Raw genomic sequence first — 25,128 nt, forward strand, 5'->3', positions numbered from 1 at the left:
GTGATTATCTAAAATCGTGCTGGACACAGCCTAAAATCATTTCCCCATAATTTCCGGTTGCACAACAGTGTGATGCATGATTTTAATATGACAAAGTGAGAATACAGAATCAACAGTACATTTAAGAAATCACAACTGCTTTATTTCTTTTTCTTTCAATAAGCTCTTTTTTTCTTTTTTCTTTTTTTTTTTAACAAGGGAGAGTAATGACCAAATATCTGAAAGGATAAAGATCAGGTAGGATAAATAGAATGCTGGATCAGCTGTAGAAAGCACTGGTCCTTCGACAAAATGAAATATGCATCTTAAAAGTACAAAAAAAAAGTCAGGGCAACATTTTGGTGCAGGTATGATGATGAGAAGCATCAAGATCTTTCGCAGTAAGGGATGAGAGGCAAAAACACTCCAAGCCCGATAAACCTATCGACAAGTGAAAGCAGTCCATTCTGAGAACACAGTGACCTTTTTCGACATTAAATCCTTTATAGTGCCACAATATCTAAAATGAAATGTGGGTTTAAGCCTCCCCTCGCTGACAAGGCTCGACTGTACAGTTTAGTATGCATATACATATATACCAGTGAAACACTGTCAAAGAGAAATCGCAACATTTTGTAGTGTCATGGAGCGTAATGGTAAGCAGTAACATTTAACCAGTTATGACATTGGCATTGTGAGTTTCAAAATGAGTGTCCATTACAAAACAAAAACAAAATAAATGATGAATCCAACAGCTTCACATTTTCATATAGAACAAACACTTTAAAAGTCCTTCGTAGTCCACTGGAACTGCAGTGCTCACAAAAAAAGCTTAAGCAAATATTGTATTTTTTAATTCAACAAGCGATGCTATACGCCCCTCATTTGTGATCATTAGCTTCGAACAGAAACAAGTTATTTGGACCCTGATTGTGATTATAGTTAGGCTGCATTTATTGCTAGTGCCACCTCAGAGACCAGATGCTGAATAATCAAATGAGTCTTCACAAGTCCCCACCATGCTGTTAAGCGGGGTTTGAAACGGAAATTGAGAGTCTTTCAAGAGCCTTTAAAGAAAGCTAAACGCCCAGACTGAGGGATGTAAAAATCATCACTTACATCACATGTTCATTAACAGACAATTTTGATTCATTACAACCCAAACAAAGCGAGAAAGCAAACATTTCAATCAGCTATTATGAGAGGGGGGGTTCTTTACAGCAAGTGTGAATGCAGCCCCCTCCCTCCCCGCCCCCCCGCCCACACAAACAAAACTTCACAATGAGCCGGAAAAATCATTGCCAGCTTGGTTGACCAAAAATCCACACAGTCGATGGCAGCACTATGAATGCTGAGTGTCAGGTACAGTCTTGGTGAAACGTTGCTCTGTTCTAGGGTAGGAGTCCTGCGAGTTTACACACGTGCAGCACGTCACATGCACACGCTGTATCAATGCCAGTGGAGTTCCCATGGAAGCAACATGATTCTGGTAAAAATGTCCACCTTTTTAGATTTCAATTTACATACAGAAGAAGAACGAGCGACAGAATGTAAAAGCAAAGAACAGAGTTTTAAGAAAGGAAATTACTTCTACCAATCTAAAGCGGTTTCGCCACAGTTCACGGGCTGGGTGACGGACCCCCAGGAGATGCGTTTCTAGGGTGATGCGCTTGACTTCTGCCACGCTGACATGCAATGATGTCCGCAAATTGGAGGATTTTTTTCAGGGGTTAGTAAAAGAAGTCCTTTACCAATAGCAGGAATGGGTGATGACTTGAACATTATATTTACCAGCAAAAATGCCAATGAAAAATGACAAAAAAAGTGCCCCACTGCATTTCAAATTTGTTTAAAAAATTTAACAGGAGTTTGTTTGCCTGGTCTTAACGGTTACAGTCCATCAAGAGGGAGTAAATAGTTTGGCAAAATGGTATGAAAAATGAACCATCTGTCTGAGTTGGTCATTTTCCTTTTCCCCACCTTGGAGAGAAACACACACAAAAAAAAATTCTCTTTACCAATCTCCCCTTAAAAGTGACTAATAATAAATTAAAGAGGACCTTGAAGAGATCTGCTTAAAAGACTGTCTGTCTATGTATATATTTATATATATTTATATATCTCTATACGTGGTGTAAAATAATAGTGTCCAGTTCTGACAGTTCGAGAGGGGTATTTCATTATGACGTCTGCTTGTAAGCCCCTTGCCACGGTGCCTTGAGATCAGGTGGGTCTTAGAAGGCTCAGACACTGGTCGAAGGGGCTTGTGTTGGCAGGCTGAGTGGTGATGAGGATCTTAAGGTCCATTGTTATGCCTTGCCCTCCTCTACTTTGACAGCCTGGGGTTTGATGGCTCCAGTGCGTGCTGGTTTGGCTTGCCCCGCGGAGGGGAGGGGCTCCTGGAGTTTGCTGGTCATGCCCCCGGATGGTGTCTTGCCCTCGCCCACTGCCTTGCGCACGTCTCGCATGGTTTTATTCTGCACAAAGAAAAGTTAGAAGAGTTACTAAGACCTAAAGCAGTGCCTGGAAACCATTCATTTATGCACTGACACTTGTTTGGATAGCCAAAGCTGATGCTTCATTATCGGGTTTAAAAGAATAAATAAATAGATGCTTCACAGTCCTGACAATTTTCTCCATCTGCACCATTTCTGTTCATTTCAGCAATTACTTTGCCAAATCATGTTAATTAATCCTCTTTTTTGGAAAAGCAGTGTTGGCATTTATTTATTTTTATTATATTGGATCAGTTTGTTACATTAACAACACAAACTCTGCAGAGGTAATGATTTAATCACCGACCCCATTCTAAAGCCTATGCTACTCAAACCTGACCATAACCTGTAACCATAACAATAATGCTGATCACCTGCTGACTAGATTTCACTTGTAAAATGTTACTGGCACATTACTGTCACAGCTTTAGACTATCCAAAAATGTGTCAGCAGCAATTTAATCATATTCAGGACTAAGAATCATAACTATTACTGATAAATAGTACAGTGCTACACATGAATATTATCTATAGTATATGATTATACTATTCCTGTAAGTCTTACAGCACTACAAATGATCTATCAGATATGTTAACTACAACTGTACTTGTAAATTCAGAGACACACACTGTAAATACACAACACAATTAATACAAATAGAGAAAAAGAAAATGGATAAAATGAAATTACCTATATTTACAGTGGGTGGCTCACCTTCATGCCATCCTCTGGCCCTTTAACAGGGGGCTCGGGGGCTGAGGGAGGGGTGGAGTGGGAGGGGTCGCGGCCGGGATTGGGGTAAGGGGGGGAGCGGATGATGACAGGCTTGTTGACCTGCATGACTGGTCTCTGGATGGGGTTGGGGAAAGGGCCAGTGGTGGGGGGCCGCATGTGCATCACCATGCTGCCCTGAGCAGTTGGGACCTATTGGTCCCGGGGAAGGAGGAGGGTGGAGGGTAGATGAGGGGGTGGGGAATAAATGAAAACACAAATTATTAGCACGCTAGTGTTGAATTTCTTAGAGGAATTATTTTCATACTTGTTCCAAATAGTTGAATTCAGTCACAGGGTTGTTTCTTCAATTGCATCTTATCAATGTGTTTAAAAATATAGTTTTACTTACTGTACATAACGAGTGATGCAAATCTGAATGCGTTTAACCAATCATCTTAAAGGTAAACCTTGGGCCATCATTTTTTAGGATGATTTTAGGAGTGCTTTTTTGACTACAGCTTTCAGACTTCAGCAAATTTACCAGTTTCAACATCCTTAGGTGTTGATAAACCTCACCCACCTCCCAAATACTCTCATACACCTTTACAGTAAATACATCTCGACACATATATTATTATATATTTGAAAAATAAATACCTGCTGAGCAAAATGTGTAGGCAGAGGGCCTACAGGTCCCCCAGGACCAGAGGGCTTCCCACTAGGGCTGGCAGATCCAGGCCTGATGAAGAGAGGAGAGAGAGAATCAAGATAGTTTTACAATCCAGTTGCTAGAATACGTACTTGTGATAAACTATATCTCACTTGTTGACAGCAAAGCAGCATATGGAGTGTTGGCAGCTGTGTTATTTCCACTCACCTGTAGGACCCTACGGATATGCCTGGGGAGTGATTGGTCTTCTCAGAGAACTGGAAGCCTTTCATTTCCATCTGTGAGCTCTGAGAATAAGAAAGATGCTGTGAGTGCACAGAAAGAAATGTGGATTGTTTATTTATAGATAAGAGATATGCAGCATTATGAAGATTTGTCTACACAGTTTTTAGTAGAATAAAATGAGTTTGATTTATTGTTGCACTAATGACTGAACAGAACAGTTTTCAGTGGGGTAACATAAGACCATAAAGTCCCACCTCTCTGTTGCCAGTCATGACAGCAGCCTGGGAGCCAGGTGGCAGCATTCGGCGTGGGGCAGTAACGGAAAGGTTCTGTCCCTGCTGTAGCTGTATGGACTGTGGGAGGATTAAATGCTGCTGAGCTGAGCCATAGCGCAGTTGAGAACCAGGTAGAGGCATGGTCACCTGGAGAAAACAAAAGAGTTTATTATAAATATTATTATATAAAGCAACAAACTAATGATGGTCTGAATAAGCTATGAAGGCCTGTGCTTTAATTTAGCAGCTTCAAGAAGAATACAGCATCTTGAGCAGTTGTGACACTGAGCTTCAGTAATCCACTAACCTGGATGAGCTGAGAGTCCATCAGCTGGGAAGAACCCATACCAGGCCCCTGGTTGATCTGGCTGTCGTAGACTAGCTGCTGGCTGCCGTTCATAGGCTGATAGTGTGAGCCCGACTGTGTCTTGACCATGTCTGAGGGCTGCATGCCAGGGAAAGCAGAGTAGGGTCCCTTGAGAGGGGCTCCACCCGACAGCACCATGGGGCTGGGCTGTGACAGGTTGGGGTGCATGTAAACCTGGGACCTGAAAGGAGGAAGGAGGGAAACATTAAAATTCATGGTGGTGCCAGACACACAGAACACATAACACAACTAAAGTGACATAAATTAATGGGACCAGTGAAAATTCTGATATATTGAGGTGGCAGTACCTGAAGGGGGGAATAGAGTTGAACATCTCTTGGGACTGAGAGACAGGTAGACCTCCCCGAAGCCCCAGCTGAGCCTGAGCCTGGAGAGATGTGTGTAAAGAGATTGGAATCTGCTGGGCTGCGGCCGCCTGAATGGATGAACAAATGTAAGATAATGACTGTTCTGCTGATACACAAACAGCTTGTGTGTGGGCGTATGTATTTGTCTCTTTACCTGTTGGTAGGTCTGCTGCTGGGTCATGGTGGGAGGTACAAGGCGGGGCTGGCTGGGAAAAACATGACCGTCCAAATATAATGGGGGGATATGATTACCTGCAGAAGGGACATGAAAGAACGGGCTTTTAGTTTAGCTCCCCTCAAAGATGAAGCCCTCATCAAATAGAAGAATGAAATGCAGTTTTACCTTGCATGGACATGGAAGGTGCTACTGATGCCACGGGCATCGGGGGCATGGAAACCCCTCCAAAGGAACTGTAGCTGACACCGCTGGATGAGCCAACGCTGCAGGGAGGCTGAGCACCTGAAACCCCTCCGCCAGGCGAGCCCTGCTCAGGGAGGGACTGGGAGTTCTCCCATGCCTTCCGTGCTGATTCCATCTGCAGAAAAACAAACATTTGAAATCCATAGAAATGTTGTATGTTTTCCCCATACAAGAAAGGGCTTCATACACAGACTATTCCTTATATGTTCATATGGGATTGTGATTCAAATACCTTGAGTGTGAGATCAGCACTGGGGAAGGAGATGGGGTTGAGGTTAATGCCAGGCTGCAAGTGGTTGGAACGCAGCATGGGGATACTCTGATTGAGAGCCGTCTGTTGAAAAACAAAGGAAAGTTCAGAATCAGCCAGTTGCAATTTAACACCTTATTTCCTTTAAGCACTCCATTACTTATTTCTGCAGTTATTGTAACACCAATGCATTTGGACTAATTTTTCAGAACACCACAAACACACAAACATTACTCACATTGGTTGTAAGTGCATCCTGAAGCTTGTTGACAGGATTGGACACGGGCACTGGGGTGGAGCCTGGTGGCAGGCTGAAATCAGAGTCTTTGGCACTGACACCAAACTCAATAGGAGGCACAGGCAGCACAGTGTCCACGTGGAGGTCCACACCATTGACTGGCGTGATCGGGCCACCTTCCAGCCGATCAACACCTTCTGATCCCTTGCGGTGCTTTAGGGAGCGTTCATTTCCAATGGGCCCTGGCTTGTGCTGTTCTTTACTCTGCTCGGGGCCAGCATCAGAGTCCTAGCCAAGACGAAGAAAAGGCAATCATTATTTTTTGTTTCTCTAAGTAATCCGATACAGTTCCAGCCAATTTGTTATTTGTCAATGATGAAGCAGGGAAAACAAATGTTAAATTAAGGATTTAGAAATATTCTTTAAGTGCACATAAACAGTGCTGACACAGAATATATGTAGTGTAGAATCCAACGAGCAGCTGCATTGTACTACCTCAGAGTTGGGCTCACTCCCAGTGTAAGACACCTGCTTAGTCCATGAGTCTCCCCCCGAGGACTGTACTGAAAGGGCTAAAAAAGATAAATGAATGTTACTAGTGAGGACTGCAACAAATTCTCTACTTTTTAAACAATTTTCATTCTCAAAAAAGCCTAAAACCATCTATAACTTGATATGAATGTTGACTATTGTTGTCTACAAACAATTTCAAGTTACTATAATAATGTCTAAGGTTACTGCATTGACACAAAGTTGGGTCTGTCTAATACCTGAGCTGTTTGTCTCCCAGATTTCAGTTCCCAGGTTGTTGGAAGAAAGTGCTTCCTCAGGTTGTTCGATGCTCATGCTTCCCTGCTTTTTGGCAAAGCGTGGCGGTATCTTGGATGTGATAGTCCTGTTCTTCACTGGCACCTGATACATGCAGCAATGACAAAAAAAAGCTAAACAAATTGCACATTTTGTTGTTCATACTTGGCATGATTATTGAGCATATGTTAACTTACTGCAGCTCCCTGTTCCTTCCTCCTCCTATCATCTTCCTGTGGGCGTCTTTGCTTTTTGGACAAGGCATCCTGGTATCCATCTGGATTTAAAACTGGCCCCCCTGTGTCCCCCTCAACTGCAAAACAGGTGTGTGGTCAACATAAAATAAAATGCAGATAGGTAGGAGCTGCAGTACTGAACATTATTTGTATTTCTATGAGAACACAAAAAGATAAATTACGAAAATTGGACTCACTTGGGTAGCTGCTGAGCTCATACTGGGACAGAGGTTCGGCTATATCTGTCTTGACAGGTCCTTGCTTCAGCTCCTTGTCTAAATTTTTCCCAGAGGGCTCACTGGGCTCTCGCTCCTCCGGCTGCTCTATGCTGTAGACTGGGCCAGACTCATCTGGGCTCCTGCTGTAAAACAGGAAAGGAAAAGACAAAGGGGATTTAATTGGGTATTCTGACATTAACAAAATTAACTGTCACAAAATACACCAAAATCTCCGACAATCCTTGGGTCAAGTAAGTCTCATTTTGGCTAAACAAATATGTAAAATGTCTTTCAGTTACTCAATCGAGTTAAGCAAAGGTTATAGATGACAGATGGAACAACAAAAAAAAGAAACTGGATGAATTAAAATTCAGGCGCAGGGGGAATGCTGCTGAAAATCTAGTGTTAGTGGCCAATCCTCCTGTCAGGCACAGGTGCCTTTCCCACATTAATCTAGCCAATGAAACTGAGATACATCCTCATCTGGGACAGACTGCATGGTGAGAAGTGCTCAGCACCTCAGGCTTTGTTGAATAGCAGGGGAAACAGTAGCACACTATAAATAACATTTGTACTTCCTTCAACAGTGAAGCAGAGTGAAGGACTGTCCACAGGACAAACTACCTAAAGGCCAGTGATAGATACATTTTGGTCAAGAGACAAAATGACATGTGAAAAGCTAGCCGTTTGCCTTAAATAAAGGTGAGGTAAAATATGCTGAACAGTCCTGTCATTGTGAGAGTATAAGCAATGGTATACTTAGGTCTAAAACAATATAGGAGACAACCTGTGTAACAACCACACCCGAATCAAGACACTAGAGCATTAGTTTAATTCCCCTGCACATACTGAGGAGACTTCATTCCCACAGGCAATACATATGGGTACAGGACAATTCAACTTGAAGTTTATTCTATTATTCACCTCACCTCTTACAAGAGGTCCCTCCATTCTGCCAACTGTCACTCCTGTTAGAGGAGGAGGTCGGGGGATCAGGTGTGCGTGCCATCTTGCTCGCCTCCAGCAGCGAAGGCTCTCCTTTCCTGTTCTGCCGTTCCACCAGTGGTCTCTGGCTAGAGAAGCTTCTCTTGCACAATTCCCTCTTCTCACCAGAGCCGGGTTCACTGTGGCCAGAGTCGGAGGGAATATCGCCGTGTCCTTGTGTAGCCGCGCCTCCGCTTCCACCTCGCTTCTCTCTCCAATCACCAAAGTCGCTGTTCTCTGATCCTGTCTCCCATTCCTCTGCCTGACCATGCTGACTAGTGCGTCCACCAGAGTAGTGGCCACTGGGCCAGCTGTCTTCTCCGCTGCCTTTGGCACGACCGGGCCAGGGGTTTGCAAAGTCTCCGTTTATGTACTCATCACTTGTCCACTGGTTTGAGCCAGGTTCACGCTCTTGTTGTAGACGTCGGAAACGTGGAGGCTTGTCTTGACGGGGTGGACGCCGTCTCCTTAACATCTGCCTGTCAGGGTTGTCATTGTCAAAATAGTATTCTCCTTCACGGTCCTCTGTGCCGTTTTCCATGAAGGAGCCAGTGAATTTAGGGGGGTACTTGAGAGCATCACGTTCAACAAGGGGTCTGCGGGAGTAGGCAGTTTCAGCTCCAGGACCGTAGCCATTTTCTTGCATGGAGCCACCAGTGCTACTGAACTGGGGCCCACGGCCCCTCCATGTAGAAATGTCTCTAGATGCGCCAAAGCTTCGACTGTAACTTCCAGTGGTGTTCAGTCTAGGAGGCAGCATGCGACCACCAAAGCCCCTGTTGGCTTTGGTCTTTTCCCTTGAATCAGGGGCCGTCTGTTCATCTGTGTACACCTTGTTGGATCTCCAAGAGTCTCTATCAGCCTTACGGACTTCTCCTGACTCTGTATAACCTTCTCCATTTTCAGATCCCCTTTGGCGACGCCTCTTGGGCAGTTCCTCATACTCAGAGGCTTCACTCAAGGTCTCGCTGACATTTCGCCTGCGAGGCTTTCCCCTCTGGAACTCGTCCACCTTGACAAGGTCTCTAGGCGGTGCTCTGCCTCTGCCTGTCCGCTGAGTGCCACTGCTGTTGTTATTGTTGTTATAAGCCCCTCTGAGATTGTCTCCACCCCGGCCACCACGGGTTCCACCTCTTGAGCTAAATTCCCTAAAGCCTCGACTGCGGCCTCGACCTGTTCCCCTGACTGCACCAAAGGCCTGTTCTTCATCGATGAAGATCCAGTTATTGCGCCGTGGTGCCTGGGGCTCCCGATTTTCCTGGCTATGTCTAGGTGACTGGCTCTTGCCACTGTCCCAGGTGCTCTCCTTGGGAGAGTCATCACTGTGGGTGCTCAGAGGCCTGTCTGTTTTGGTGGGAGCTGGTGACTGACGCTGCCTCTCTTCAGGCTGTTTCTCAACAACAGGCGAAGCTGAACGCCTGTTGCTGGCAGGCTGGTTATCTTTCTTCAAGTCGTAAACATTAGTGAGGACTTCTTTCTCCAGGCGGTACGGGACAGGTTTCTCCTCAGGCTCAGGTTTAGGCTTCTCATTCTCTTTGTCTTCCACTTTGAGAGCCTTGAGTACTGGTTTCTTGATGGGCCCAGTTCTGCGAGTCAAAGTGCGCCCACTGGTCTCAGATGGCTGGCTAACACTACTACTGGAACTGGAACTGGGTTCAGACCACTGGCTTTGAGGATTGTTGAGTATTCCGTCTTGTTTCTGTCCTCCATCTCTTTTCCAGTTGTCCTTGGAGACATCTAAAGTTTCATCATGAGATTCAGAGCCATCTTTTAAATGCTTGTCTCTAGAGTCCTGTTTTGGGTAATCAGTGTCTGCATGATTCAAGGAGTGGCTCTGAGCAGTGGTCAGCAGGCCTTGGTCATGGTGTTGGTGCTCTCTGTCTGGCCCTCTGCTCTGGTAAGCATGATGGGGAATATCATCTTGGGGGTGGGTCAAGCAGTCATTGGCCCTCTCTTCATAGGAGTCCTGTTGGGAGCAGGCCATATCACTTCTGTGGAAAAAAGAAGATACAACAAAGATGAACAATGACAAAAACAGACCCAGGAAGAGGGGTATTTATCACTAAACAGGGTTTAAGACTAACTGAAACACAAAAGTGTACAACAAAAATGTATGTATTAAAGAAATGCAAAATTCACAGGCTTTAAAATTTTAAACACAGTAACTGACCTGTCATCTGGCTGCCCACTGTCTGAGCTTTCATGCTGTCTCTGGTAAGGTGGAGTGAAGCTGCGCAAGGGGTAGCCATCTTGGTTCCACATAGGGTAAGGCTCAGTGGAAGGAGCTCTTCTCTCCTGGTGAAGGTTGGGATGGCATCCCTCATCGGAACCAGGGCTGTTAAGGTGGTCTTGATGCATCATGGGTTTCATCATTCCTGCTGGAAACAATCATAGTGTTCAAATTGAGTCCCTTTCCCACTGGACAAAAAAAAACATCTGGCTTTTGTATTTCATGGGAAAGATTACAATTGCCATTTACTCCTGGGACAAATGACTGCAGTAGTCACAGGTATTTATCAGCTGCAGCTCCGATTGGTGGTGATAGAAAGACAATACCCCCGGGGGACCCCAGATTAGTGTCACCAATTCAATTCAGTATCTGACCAGCTGTAATCCGTTCTGTTCCGGATTTATAAATTTTGGATTATGGCCAGAAAAGTGTTTTTGCAAAACATTTTGATGTCACAGTGAAGTTGTCCTTTGACCTTTGGATTATAAAATGTCATCACTTAATCAATATATCATATGAGACATTTCTGTGCAATTTTGTTATAGTTAGTGTATGAACTCTTGTAGTTTGTCCAAAAACATGTTTTGCGAGGTAACAGTGTCCTTGATCTTCAATCATGAAAATCTAATCAGTTCCTTCTTAAGTCCAAGTGGACAGTTATGCCAGATCTGAAGAAAAAAAAATCCCTCAAGGTGTTCTAGAGATATCGCATTCACAAGAATGAGACAGACGCAAGGTCAAAGTGACCCTGACCTTCAACCACTGAAATCTAATTAGCTCATTCTTGAGTCCAACTGGACAGTTGAAAAAGTTTTTACTCACACATATTTGAGATACCGCATTCACTAGAATGAGACAGACATGAGCACAGTGACCTTGACCTTTGACATACGACCACCAAAATCTAATTTGTTCATTCTTAAGTCCAACTAGACAATTGTGCCAAATTTAATAAATTCCTTTCATTCATTCTTCATTCTTGAGATATTGTGTTCACAAGAATGGATGGACGGAGGGATGGACAGACTGACAACCCAAAAACATAATGCCTCCAGCTCACAGCCATCGCTGGTGCGGAGGCATAAAAAGAAATAACCACTGTAACATTTTCACTGCCCTCTATGATGCGTTCTACTGTTTACAAACCCTGTTTTCTAATGGGGTTCTGAACTCTTTTGCAGTAGAGCAACATACACACCTCTGGTCTACTGGCAATGGGAAAGGAGTCACATATTTTAATGGGTTTTCCTGCATGTAAGGAAACTCGCATAAATGCAATAATTTTGGTAGAAATGGATATTGGAGAGTTTTTCCATAATAAATAACCTGAGGACACGATCTGATTTCAGATGTGAGTGTATGCATTCATATTGAGTTAGTGCTCACCTGAAGAGTGGACAGCACTGGGGTAGTAGTCCACAGGAGATCGCCCTTGGGTCATGCGGGGATCCATGAAAGGTGGCATCATCATCCAGCGGGGATCAAACCCGAGGACATGTGGGGGATAGTAGCCCCGCTGGGCGTGGCCTGAGCCAGATGAGGCAGGGTGACCTGACTGCTGCCAGTGCTGCATCTTGTATACTTGTTCCTGTAGAAAGTATAAACAAATACACTTGTAAGGAATGACGGAAAGAAAAAAAACTTTGACTCGAGACAAAAAATGAAAAAATAACATCAAGAAAAGAGAGACTGAAAATCTGTGTTTCACTCCCGCATGTTGGTCATCCAAGCAGCTGTTCTCTGGGAAAGGAGAAAATGACAACCAATAGTCCGGTAATCAGCCTATTTCACAGCAGACGTTTTAACTGGTCATAGTAGGAAAGGTTCCTCTTAAAATGTCAAAATGTCTCCTGTGAAAAAGGCCTCTGTATACTCAACTAATGCTTTTGCTGTGCACTGAAATGTGAAAACTTAAAATTTATGATTCATTCACCTTCCACAGACTTCCCTTTCTTCTTGCATGAGATAACCAAACAACATGAGCTCTAAAAACCCATGACAAGAATTAACAATGGTCAATCCAATCAAAGACAAATAGGTTAACACCCTTCACACAAGGCTGGCTGCACGTTCATGACCGCAACCTTAAAAAATCCCAGCTTCCATGAACTCTTGAAAGCCCTCTTCTCACAAAGCAGCCACTAATACATTGACGCATTAGTCTGGGATTAAGACTTTATGGGTAAGAAGGGGCATCAGCTGGCGCTCACCTGCTGCTGATGGTGCTGTGGCTGCTTTTGAAAGCGAGGTGGGATGGGTTTGGAGGAATGACGTCCACTGTATTCTCCTGAAGGGGAGGAGGGCTCGTGTCCATCGTCCTCGCTGGCACGGTAGTTAGAGAAGGCAGGTTCCTCACGGTAACTATGGCCAGGAGAGCTGTCTGGGGGACACTCAGTTCCATCTGTAAATCATTTGATCACAATAAATGCTTAGAATTTGCTGTTATAATGTGCAGCAATTTCATATATAAAACGCAGGCCTAACTGCAGTTTTTTTTTGTTTGTTTTTTTTACCTTTTGTGCTGTACTGCCAGTTCTCATGGTGGCCTTTACTCTGTTCCCTGTCTGGGGAATGTGGAACTTCCTTGTTCTCTCCCTCCTTTTGGCCCTCGTCTGTCCTTGATGTCTGCCTTTCAGTCTTCCCAAACTTCTCATCCAGCCGTTTGAGTTTTTCAGCACAGGCAGCCAGCCGTTCCTCACGGGCACGCCTCTCTTCTTCCTCCCGCCTTCTGCGAGCCCTCTCGACAGCCTCAGACAGCTCAGGTGACACATACTTTGTCCTAGCTGGAGCCTGGGACTGAGACTGGCGCTGGTGATCTTCCTGGTCAGCCAGTGGCTCACCTTGGTTTTTCTGCTGGGTCTGAACACGGAACACAGGCAGTTCAAGAGGGGAAAGATGTTAATAAAATGCATGCACCTTAGACAACTAAGCTTTACGAATACCCTAAATTACATTGTCTGCTAAGAACATCCGATCACACTGATACCTTTAAAGCCTCACAGACTTGTTTGGTGGAAGAAAATATCAAATATGTAGGCTTCAATGTGCAACCATACTAGTGGTATTTCAATTATGTCTGTCACATCATTTTCAGTTGCCAAGCCTTTTGCTTGGCAACTGAAAAGCAGTCAGACACATATCTCTATGGTTACTGCAAGGTCATCTCTCCTGATTCACAATGACAGTCTCACTCGAGGGTATGTGGAGGCACAATGCTATTCACATGCTCTGTGGTGTTGCCTTATCCTCCACAGTCACAGAGAGATTAAAGAACAAGATGTGTTTTAACCGCGGACAACATTATGAGTTAATCTTAGATAAGTCATCTCAGGGGAGGCGGATGAAAGTGGAAAAACACAGCGCAGTGTGTTGTTACCGGGGTGTCCGTAGAGAGATATCTGCTGTTGGTCTTCCTGGGAGGCTCGTGGTGGTGATGTTGGTAGGAATAGCTCTCCTCTGGGCCCTCCTGAGGGTAAGACACCTCACCTGAACTCAGGGAGGATTGGCAGTCACGCTGGTTGTCTCTCTCCCTCTCCCATTCATTCCTACAAAGTAACGCATTGAAATTAAATCACAAACTCTTTATATGACAACAAAAAAACAGGAGAGTGTGCATGTTCAGAGCAATAATGAGTTATAAGGAAAGAGATCTCACCACAGCCTGTTTTTGTCACTGGAGTGGTCTTCTTCATCATCACTGAACTTAAGCTTCTCACTGTAATCAACTTCCTCATGGAGTCCTGGAAAAGCATCAAACTAACAGTCAGCAGCAGTAATGTAGGATGGGATACAGAGCACTGGGAACAGGCAGTGGTATCCTGGCTAAATGCTCTCAGCTAGTTTACTGGAAAACAAGTGACTACATTTACATGCACCAAATATTCTTTGTTTTGTCCTTACTCCAAAAAAAACAAACAAAAAAAAACACTATTCCTTCAAAACTGTTGACATGGCTAATGAAAAAGGATATTGCACTAATATTTCCTTTTAAAAGCTGCTGTGCATACATACGATTAATATGCCCTTACATGTTGTTTATCACGTCAAAACATGAAAAGTGGTATAGCTAGAGCTGCTTGTGCCAGGATATTTTTAAAGATTTCCACCTGTGGTGGACTAGTGCGACAGGGGGAACACAGCCTCCCTCATTCAATCTTCCAACCAAGGTTGGCATTGTGATATTTGTGCATATCCAAAAACCTGTTGGTATCCAAAGCAGCTTTCACACATGCACTGCAAAGCTGAAATATGTCAACATTACCCTGAGGAGCTGTATGTGAGAATGCAAATGCCCAAATAAGTTTGGATCAGATATTAAAAAGGACTCTAACACACCAGCTCCCTAGTACAAAGTCTGTGTAATGTCACAATGAGCCTATGTGTCATGTACATGAAGACGGCAACAAAAATGCAGAGATGCTGTAGAGATGATGACATTCAAGAACGAAACTGTCAAACAAATTAAAGACACAGCAAAAGACTGTTGTTTACGACCAAATCACGAACCAGCTACACAACCGTGTTGTAATCTGCATCATGTCCTGCCTTCTGCACGCTCTACCCAAGCACTATCTGTCACCTCACTAACAGAATATTTCCAGTACGTGAGAACACTTATGACATAGATAACCTCCTGTTGTGTGCTAAATGTGTGAAAGAAATACTCCAGACATTGTCCAGAGTCCATGTGAGAAAATGGCTCGAGTTTTTCATAATCTTTAACTGTGGGTTTTCCTTTTAAGCATGCATCTCTACCCTAGCATTACAGACTACTGGTCTGTGTGAAACACATCCACAACAATGCACAGAGCTGACCATAAACAAGCAAGAGGCTGTGTGTTGCACACTGCAGTGAAAACCCCAACTGAGATGCATAATGAGAATGCACTGTATATATGTCCAAAGAAGGCCCAAAAAACCCCAACTAATATCGGCATATCCCATACAACCTAATCAGAAATGCTACATTTGGAATACACTTTATTTGGAATATCCAAATGAAATATCATCCTACTTGTCTAGTAACAGGAACAAACTAATGTTAAAGATGCAAGGGATCTGACCAACAACTGTCTGAGCTACCACGGCTTACCAACATGTAGTATGCAAATCTTTACCTCTCTCTAATTTTTGTGCATATGTGAGATTGGCTGCAGGCCATAGAGATGAGTAGCTGCTGGACATTGTTCAACAAGAGTATTTAATGGCTTTTTGGCTCATAATTTGCTTACACATTATGGAAGCTGAACTCTTATTAGTGGAGTCAGAGCAGTATGTAGTAATAAATGCTGGCATAATGCTGACTAATTAAGCAATACACTACACGCAAACTATGGTGACAGTGAATATTCAGAAGCTACAGAAGTAATTTAATGCAGCACAGACTAACTTCACGCGGCAGGGGATAGATGTAGTTAAACAAGTCTAAGAAATACTGACCAGCCCATCCATCCTCACAGTCATTGTCAAGCTCATCCAGATCCTTCAGATCCTCTGGATTAATGATAGCTGGGCGTTGCGGTCTGTCACCAGGCCTGCGGATGGGCTGAGAAGAGGGTCGAGGAGGAGCGCGGACAAAGCGGTTCTCTCTTCTCACATCACCACTGCAATCAGAGATGGTGGAAAGACAAATCAGCGATTGCTGGATGTCACAAACCTCTAAACCTCTAAACTTCATTACTTAATTAACAGATAAATGCTCTCACATTGTGAATAGACTTACTTGACAAGTTCAGGTTTGGCGTAGCTCTGTCTAAAAGTGGGTTTGCTGTCAAATCGAGCTGGGGCTGCTACAGTGGTGGGAACGTGGTCTGTACCTGGGGCTTCACGTGTCTCTTTAGAGCACATCTGAAAACAGCAGGATGGATGTTTTCATCAGAGAAATGCAAGGAGCCACTAAAAGGATCTGAGCTGTTTCTGACTAAGCAAAACCAGTAGACGGTCTTTTAAGCATTTTTATAAACATTGGTCTGTAGGAGTCATATAAGTCACATTGTACTTACAAATGCAGGCAACATGTCGTGGTAGACAGCGGTCGAAGTGTGGTGAAGCTGGTACTGCAGGGCAGTAGGGACGGTTGTTCTGCGGACAGGCTGGGCGGGTCGCAGGGAAGGCTCCTTGGGGTCAAGGACCGGTGACTGAGCCGTCACTACACTAGAAGAGGTTGTGCCGGTGGCAGGGGGTGGGTGAGATGAGGCTGGAGGGGTGCCACTCTCACCCAGGGCAGTGAGCTTACCCTCAGGATCTGCTGGCAGGCCGAGGGTCAGGGATGAGGGTTGAAGGTTCCTGCCACCACCTTCCCTCCAGCTCGTCACATCTTGAGGTGGGGAGTAGGGAGATTTCAGAAATATCAATACACAAATTCTACATGGAATGATTTCCACTGGCAAAACATGACATTAAAAGTAATATGACACTATTTTTAACCTCAATGCCATGTCTCGATGCTCTCTATATCATTGAAACAACTAATCCAGAACATCCCAAATTGTCTGTACAATCTTCATAACATCTACCCTCTCCTCTACCTCTAAGGACAGCTGCCCATCCCAGGGGTGATGGCTGTGAGCCCATGAGAGTTAAGTCAACATGTCTGTTGAAGAGCATTACATGCTTGAAAAATGCTCAAACACACAGGACTGGGTTGTCGAAACACTGGGTAAATGGCTCTCTTCCTCCCATTATTAAAAGTTGTTTCTTTAAGCTTATCAAGAAGCCGTTAATGTGTTTCAACAGTATCTTTAAATTTCAAACTGTCAAAACTCTTGCTGCTAATCTAATAATTTCCTTTCCAGCAGACATCATCTTATCTATGAGACTGCCCGCCAATTCCTGAGAGTTAAGACTCACTCTGGGGGCGGAGGCTTGGTCCGGGCCCATACGACGGATCGAAGCCGCTTCTTTCCTTGCCAGCCCTGTCCTGTTCTCCAGCTGCCTTCAGCGTGGGAAATTCCTCGTGAGAGAAGGGCTGAAGTCGGTTTGAGGCCCTTGAACCTGATGTGGTCATTGAAAGAAGCAGCATAAATAAAAATATTTTACTGTGTTACTTATGCAAACAGAATAATGCTGTACGAACTGCCAAAGACATATGGGGGTCACAATCTGGACAGCAAATTATTCACCATAAGCATGTCAATTGATTATAAACACAGCACAGTCTCAATTATAGACAAATCAGAGATGACTCACCATCTTGCTCTACTGCCTTTCCATTTAGCTGGGCCCATTGCTTTGGTCCACCTGTGTTTGTGTTCTGCGGAAATGAGGAATACCAAGGTCACGGTTTGATATCTGCATAATATTTCTTTGACCTTTGAAACACAGAATTACTCTTTATTTCCCCCTGACAAAATGTGATTTAAGACTGCAATCTCCATCTTGACTCCTCTCTCTGTGTTAGCTACATTGAAACAGAACAGGCAGCCTACAACAGAAAAGAGACTGAGTATCATCCTTTCTGTATCTTGCTAGAAAAATATGTATGTCCACCAAGTGGAGACATTTGCTGTCAAACTGAGATTTATAATACAGTTGAGAGTATTCAATTCACACTGTGACACATTGAGAATGTATGATGTTCGCCAAAAAGTACCAAATGGATTATTAAAGCTGGCATTGTACTGGAATGTTCAGTCGTGTTTATTTAAGGACTGCAGTGTGAGTGCACAGAAGGTGCATGTTTTCTTGGCTTTATGTTAACATATTTAATTAAATCTGAGCTAGACTTGCAGCTGTGTATTAAGGAATGCTTCTCGAAGATCAAATAAGAGAAGTTAAAACTAAATTTTCATGATGGTAAAAATCAGCCAAAAAAAATCCCTGATTGAACATAAGCATAGCTAGACATACACACCTCCTGGTTGGCTACCGGTGAGGGCTTCTGAAGATTGGAGACAGATTTCTGTAAAGCCAGCTGCGGCTGCAACTCCGGCAGCTGTGGTATTGATGCAATAGAACTACAAATGAGAAAGAAGAAGAAAAAAATAGTCGGGTTTGTGAAATTTAGTCAAAGCAGGCGTAGGTACAGTGATTTGATAAGAGGGCAAGAGCACAGGAAAACTCAAGACTAACTGACTTGCACTGACAGACTGGACCTCCAGACAGGTGTAAATACAAAAACTATCTCTTATCATAAGGGTAGAAGCTTTGCACCATCAGCTAACTTTACTAAACTCAGAGCTGTATTGTACTTCCTGATGCTGAGAAGAATAAAAGTGTTTTGTTTAAAGTAAAGTTGGTCTCTTAAGGTGCACCTTTGCATGGCACCCACTGTAATAAACTGGTAGTTAACGTGTTATCTTTCAATGCCAGCCTATGATTAAAAACTACAAACTAGAAAGGCTGTCAAAATATGTAGTGAATAAAATATCATCCACAAATATAAAAGAACACTTGTGGATTTCCCTGAAATGTTTCTCCACTTACCTCTTTTGATCGGGTTGTTCCTGCTTGTTCGCCCATCCTGTACCGTCTTTCGGCACAATAATCACGTTGGGATCGTTTCCTTTGTTTTCGGACTTCAAGCTCGGCAGGTGAGCAGGAGGGGGCATGCGCCGGGCTGTGGCCACTTTGCCAAGACTCTGCAAGCCATGTCGCGGAACTACTGGAGGAGAAAACACAGGTAGATAAAGCAAGAGTGAGATTACATATGATTACGTAGATGTAAAGTAATCCATTCAATACTGACGAGGGAGACAAAATAAATCAATCTTACCTGTGTTTTTCTGAGTTTCTATTGATTTTCCCTTGTACTTGTCAAATAGGCTGAGTGAGGAATACTTGCTTTTCCCATCCTTGGACTTGGTTATTTGCCCCAAACGATCGGACATTGCGATGTAATGTCATCGAGTATGGAAATTTTTCTTTGCGCCTCTTCCCAGTGCCTTCTGATTCTATAAAGATGAGAAGAAATGCCCATGTTAAGTACAGACCTCACTGTAGGAAAAATATTCAACCTTAGAAGCGGAGGATGTTCCTCTACTGCAGGATTCCTACACATTTCTCATTTTGAAATTCCATACCTTTCCCAGACTAAATTTCCAGACTTCTCAGTAGATTTTTAGACCATATCTGACATCTGTGTACAAATAGCTGGAATCAATGTGGTTTTTTAAAAACAGGGTTAAAAATGTAATTTTCACAGCATTCATGCAGACTTATCTATTCACTGTGTCCACAGAAACCACATGAATGCAGCCATTGAGGTATGTTTTACTTACGCAGAAAAAAAACAAACGTAATTTGTTATACATTTATTTTTCATCGCCTTCCCAGGTGAAAATCTGGCGTGAGGCATATAAAAAGTGTCAATTGCGTCTCATGACCAATGTATGACAGCTGGCAGCCCTTTACAACTTATTTTCTGGACAAAGTTACGTGCACTAGTGGATGTAGAGCTCAGAATTATGTGCACAGCTCAAATTTTAAGTGCACTGACACGCATTTCAGGTCTTGTATGTATGCAATTCAAAGATATTGCCGCATTTAGTGCATTTATAAGGCACTTGGGGCAGTGCTACTTTGCAGGCTTTTACATGCGGGCTTTGCACAGATTGGGGGCAACAGCCTGGAAACACAAATGTTTTTTTTCCATACTGTTCTCTTATTTACCTACTTATTCAGACCTGGAAATTACTAACATCAAATTCCATACTACACTGTGCAGGAACTCTGCTACTATCTTGTGTTGTTGGGAGGTAACTAGATTTTGACAAATTGCTCAGAAGATCTTGGGTGCAGAAGGGGGCAAATGGTAATTGAGGTACTGTTTGTTTTGTCTACTGGTTACAAAAGGACAAGAGAAAAATGCATTTATAGGGTTCATATTTCCAAAGATCTATGTAATAATAAATAAACTTTGCCTAAAATGTTTCTCCTGCTGACAGCCTCTTTCCATTGTCACTATAGTACGCTTTGGGGCCCTGACACCCTAAGAAGACAGTGGGTATTTTACCACCACTGGGCCACCACTTAGCTCATATGGCTCACCACCACAGTTTTAGCTTGATGTGAAGCACTGATGGGTACGGTATAGCTGAGAGTGACCGTTATGCATGACTCTGCAGTTGACGAGAGAAAGCTTTCATATCTTTTTGTCCCAACTCAGTGAACTCTGTATTTTACTCACTGCAGAGCAAATAAAGGAAAGGCCAAGCAAAACTTAATAATGCGAGTTCCAACTTTTAAATCAGACATGTTCTATATTGTGAGCACATGAAGGGACTGCATAATCAGATTCAAAGTAATGTAGATATGGTTGGATAGTTTGCATCTGTCGCCCTTTGTCAGTGCTAGTTCCTCTAGGGCCCTTGGCCACACAATGATCGTAAGCATTTCGTCTGCGACCTCAGCAACATCAAAGCTGTACAGAAAATCCACGAGCTGTGTTGGCTCTGATCACGACTGACACAGCATGGTTTCAAACAGGTATCCTAACCAAATTACAAAATACTTTTTGTGTTCAGATCAACAATGTGGTATTAAAAAATTAAACATTATTGTTTTGAAACAGTCCTGTCCTTAAATGCGTATTTGATTTCACATGGGAAAATGTGATATGCTTCTTGTCTCCATTTGCTGTGGAACTTCAGCTTGACTTTTTGCATATTCTGATCTCAGGGCAGAGACATGTCCAACCTGTCTATGACATGTGAGCTGCACAGTTCCTTGAGTAGGATTCCTGGTATTTTGTACAAAAACATACCTTGCAAACAGCACTGAGTTGCTGTAAACAAAACCAAGGCTGCAGACATGCTTCCTTTCATACAGTATGTCTAAGGGAAAGCTAAGTGAATATGTTTGAGCAAGATAAAATTACTATGTACACTGTCCAACTAAACCAGTACAAACCAGACACTAATCTATCAGAGCATCACAATTTTCCCTCAGTTTTGAGTTCAATAGGACAGTTCAGGTATGTGAAGTATCCTGAGTAAATGGGAACATAGTTTCCGGCATATTGCTTCTGTGTTTTTCACATACTTTCGTTTGCTTTGATTGCCACAAAAACAAAAAAAAAAACAGTAAGTCTATGTCACTGCAACCATCTGCATGGCTTGATACCACTAAGGAGGAATGTTTTGTTACTATCACTCATCTGACATGTTTAACCCTTTATTCAACCCAGAATTCAGTATGACAGACCAAGCTCTTGTTAGCAGGAAGCAAGCATTATGATGTTGCCATGCAAAGAATCCCTTCTTTTTCCTGGTCGAAACTCCATTCCATCTATTCTTCCCTTACTGTTGAGCTACATCATAGAATTGATGCAATGACTTGTGGCGCATATGTTTTATTAACAACTAGGCTCTCAAACCATCAGGTAAGGCTTATATACACCAATGTGTCTGTCAGTAGTTCGCATCTGACATAGTCCTTAAGTTACCTGCTTGAATAACATGAAATTGTTAACCTCAACACTCTGTATTACCCAACAAAAACACTCTTGAGCTGTGCTCTAAAATATGTAGCAAATACTACTGTAACTTAACAACACTAACCACACAATGAAACAAAAACGTGAATAAACAAAATTTTGCAAGACACTGTGTACAGAAAATTGCTATATTATGACAATGCATTGATGTTTAACAGTTGAGCTCTTATTTAAAGTTACAGGAAACTGTGATTTTTGTGGGCCTGGATGAAACAATTCAAAGTAGGGGGGATTTTGAAAATTTGTTTGTCAACTTTACATACACTGAAATCTGCCACACCAGCCAAGTAGTCGCAAACATGTACAAGCAATATTAGTAACACAAGATCTATTAGCTTGTCATCTATAGCAAGGCAGAGTTATTTTGATCTTAAATAAAAGGGTTTAGACGGACACAATCAAATCACATGAAGTGCAAACCCCAAAAATGTTTTTTTTTTTTTCACGAGTTACATGATGTGCTACATGGGTGCTTGCCTCACAAGTGATTGTTCAATAGACTGCTTGTTCCATAACAATACATGTGAGGAGACTGAGACACAAAGCTTTGATGAAATGAACTAAATGTTCGTGTTTTTTAGTTAACACCACCTCAGCTTTGCCCCCAACAGCGTAAAGCTGATGTTTTGAATACATAATACACAAACCTATGCAAACAGTTATCGTCGTTTGAGCTGAATGCCAGACACCCCGTAACATAGGTTATATTAAAGGCCGCTCGGTTAAAGCTCCGCATAGGCGTTTTAACGGGACTTGACGAGAAAAATAACTGTCCATCAAGGTCGTTTTACCGAATAATTAAACCACATAATATAATTCCCTTTAACGTTCATTTTAGAAAAGCCATATAATCTTAACAGGCACCACCACATTACAAATTTAGCGTTAGTTAACATTAGGTTAGAAATGGAAGCTAACGTTATGACAGCTAACGCTACCGTTAGCAATTTCTCGACTTTCATTGCAATTTCGAGGTTATTTCCACCAGACAGCCTATGAAAAATAACACACGTACGACAAATGAATATACTAGCACACGTATCACATAATTTTGACGACCGCAGAGTAACATTTGACCTCTCTGGTGTTAGCGATAGTTGTAGGTGTCGTTACCTTGAAAGCTAAATGCTAATTCCAGCACATGAAACTGACACCAGTCAGTTCGCTGCACGAAAACAAAAACAAAATGTCTTTCAGCTTGTCAGACGAAACAAACATGGGCTCTTGCTCCGTTTAACAGACAATAAAGACAGCCAAATAATGCCTTTTCTTATAACGTACCAACTCAGAAATAAAAAATGACCAGAAGTGCAGTTGCTAGCCAACACTAGTGAAATATGCTAGCTAGCGGCTAAAGAAAATGGCTATGTAAACATGGCCAACAGCGGCCAAGGTCCTGTAGAGCTTTATTTCATTATTTTATACAACATTTTAGACTCTGTAGATAGGGACAAATTGCTGTTTTTCTGCTTATGCAAGCTAACACGCAGAAATAACTGTTAACAGCCGTTTGTTCTTACTTAGCATTAGCTAGCTTAGACAGCCGCAGCTTGTTGGAAAACTAGCGAAACGGCAATCCCGTATAACTTAACCTAACGTTAGTGTTCAAAAACAACCCTGACAGGCCGAGGGGGCTTCAGAGCATTTGCATTTGTGCTTAGCATTTTTATACACACTGATTTTTGAGGGTATCTCTACAAAATACCCAGACTTGTGCTAGCATTTTCAACCTTTCGTGGTTTTCGGAACGGTCTCACGACAGCGATGGGAATGTAGGACAAGGCGATTAAAAATGGCTGCTGCCCAGAACAAAGCAACAATAAAACTGGGCAGCAGAGAAGACAAGCAAAACTGGAGATTTGACACAACCACCTGCGTCCATAACTCACCGATTCAAAGACTTAGAGTATCTTCTGATCAGTGACAGTGATTTATTTCCACAAACTGTTGTCTATTCAAAGGATGGATGGCGATTGAAGAGCCCAATCTTCATAGGTTGAACCGATCGCAGCGTTGTTGCTGGGGTCCTACCCGGCCTGGAAATGAACAGGGTTGTGTGTAGGCTGGATCGGCTCGGCTGAGAGCGTCATACGTCACCAAGCGTCGCTGATGGGGAAACACAACAGGCGCCCCTGCTGGTTGATTTCAGCAACTACAGAAAAACCTTAATCATATTTGAGCATTTTACATTTCTCTTTATAAATATTAGATTACAAAATGCAGGAAATGTGCCTGGGGTAAAACTAAAAATATACTCTGACATTGCAGACATATTATTATTTCATTAAAACAATAATATGAGATCAGATGTGTCACATTAACACACATCTTGGACTATTTTGTGGTATCTTGGACGATTATCTTTGTGCGTCTGAATTGCACATAGCTTCTATATTGTGAGCTTTTGTACAACCACTGGCCACGCTCAATATTTTTGCACATCTCACACAAAACTGTCCAGCTCTTTCATTATATTATACACAATTCTTATAGTATTTTTTATAGTGTCCTTTTCATTGTTTATTGTAATTTATTCTGTATTTCTGTTATTGCAATACTTGGCCTTCATTTATTTTATTTTATCTTCATTATTTCATGTACCAAACACCAAGAAATACACTCACTGTTCTTTAATTGTAGATCTGGATTGGGATTCCTCTGTAAATGGACTGCATTTATATACTGCTTTTATTCACAGGGCTGTATAATTTGCCCTGCATTCATCTTTTTAGAACAAAATCTCTGTGGCGGCAGAACTCACTGGCTTGTTGCAATGCTTCATCTTCATTAAGGATTTTGTCTTCCTCAAATTTTGAATAATAAGACAAAATTTTTGTGTCACTATTTTCTACAAGTTGACTGCCAGACTTCAGATCCAGGAGGAGCAACACAGATTGCACCCTGGCTGTGGAACAGTGGACCAGCTCTCTTTACCCTTTCAGGGCTGCTGCGGAGGAGTCATGGGCATTTACCTATCAAGTCTACATGTGCTTTGTGGACTTGGAAACTGTTACAACCCTGCCCCCTGAGGAGTCCTTTGGGGGTACTGCAGGAACATGGGGTACTGATATTCTTGCTACGAGCCATTCGTTCTAGTATAACCAAAGTTCGAGCTGTGTCTGCATACTCGGCACAAAGTCAAGCACGTATTCAGCCGGTGTTGGCCCCTGCCTGGGTTGTCCCCTGTCTCGGATGCTGTTTGTAATATTCATGGAC

The 25,128-nt window shown here is 42.8% G+C and overlaps 1 protein-coding gene across 6 annotated transcripts; it reads right to left on the reverse strand.

Moving 5' to 3' along the window:
* Positions 1-458: 458 nt before the first annotated feature.
* prrc2b (proline-rich coiled-coil 2B) lies at positions 459-23,967 on the reverse strand. Of its 6 annotated transcripts, none has more exons than XM_049603607.1 (31): positions 23,802-23,967; positions 19,192-19,369; positions 18,903-19,077; positions 18,331-18,433; positions 17,667-17,730; positions 17,328-17,471; positions 16,481-16,794; positions 16,201-16,325; positions 15,918-16,081; positions 14,134-14,218; positions 13,855-14,023; positions 12,992-13,337; positions 12,689-12,879; positions 11,865-12,066; positions 10,419-10,626; positions 8,194-10,239; positions 7,244-7,407; positions 7,008-7,123; positions 6,774-6,915; positions 6,499-6,575; positions 6,004-6,291; positions 5,748-5,849; positions 5,438-5,630; positions 5,249-5,346; positions 5,035-5,162; positions 4,667-4,907; positions 4,339-4,506; positions 4,067-4,164; positions 3,847-3,928; positions 3,190-3,399; positions 459-2,456 (listed from the first exon to the last, which is right to left on the reverse strand). In XM_049603607.1, exons 2-31 carry the CDS (start codon positions 19,304-19,306, stop codon positions 2,289-2,291), a joined length of 6,726 nt encoding a protein of 2,241 aa, XP_049459564.1. In that variant the 5' UTR covers positions 19,307-19,369; positions 23,802-23,967; the 3' UTR covers positions 459-2,288. The 6 variants fall into 6 exon arrangements, with proteins under 6 accessions (XP_049459564.1, XP_049459566.1, XP_049459563.1 ...); XM_049603609.1 differs by having other exon boundaries at positions 4,067-4,146; positions 10,419-10,623; positions 18,903-19,080; XM_049603606.1 differs by having other exon boundaries at positions 10,419-10,623; positions 18,903-19,080.
* Positions 23,968-25,128: the final 1,161 nt, after the last annotated feature.

This window comes from Epinephelus fuscoguttatus, linkage group LG18, assembly GCF_011397635.1.
Source record: "Epinephelus fuscoguttatus linkage group LG18, E.fuscoguttatus.final_Chr_v1".
NCBI lineage: Eukaryota > Metazoa > Chordata > Actinopteri > Perciformes > Serranidae > Epinephelus > Epinephelus fuscoguttatus.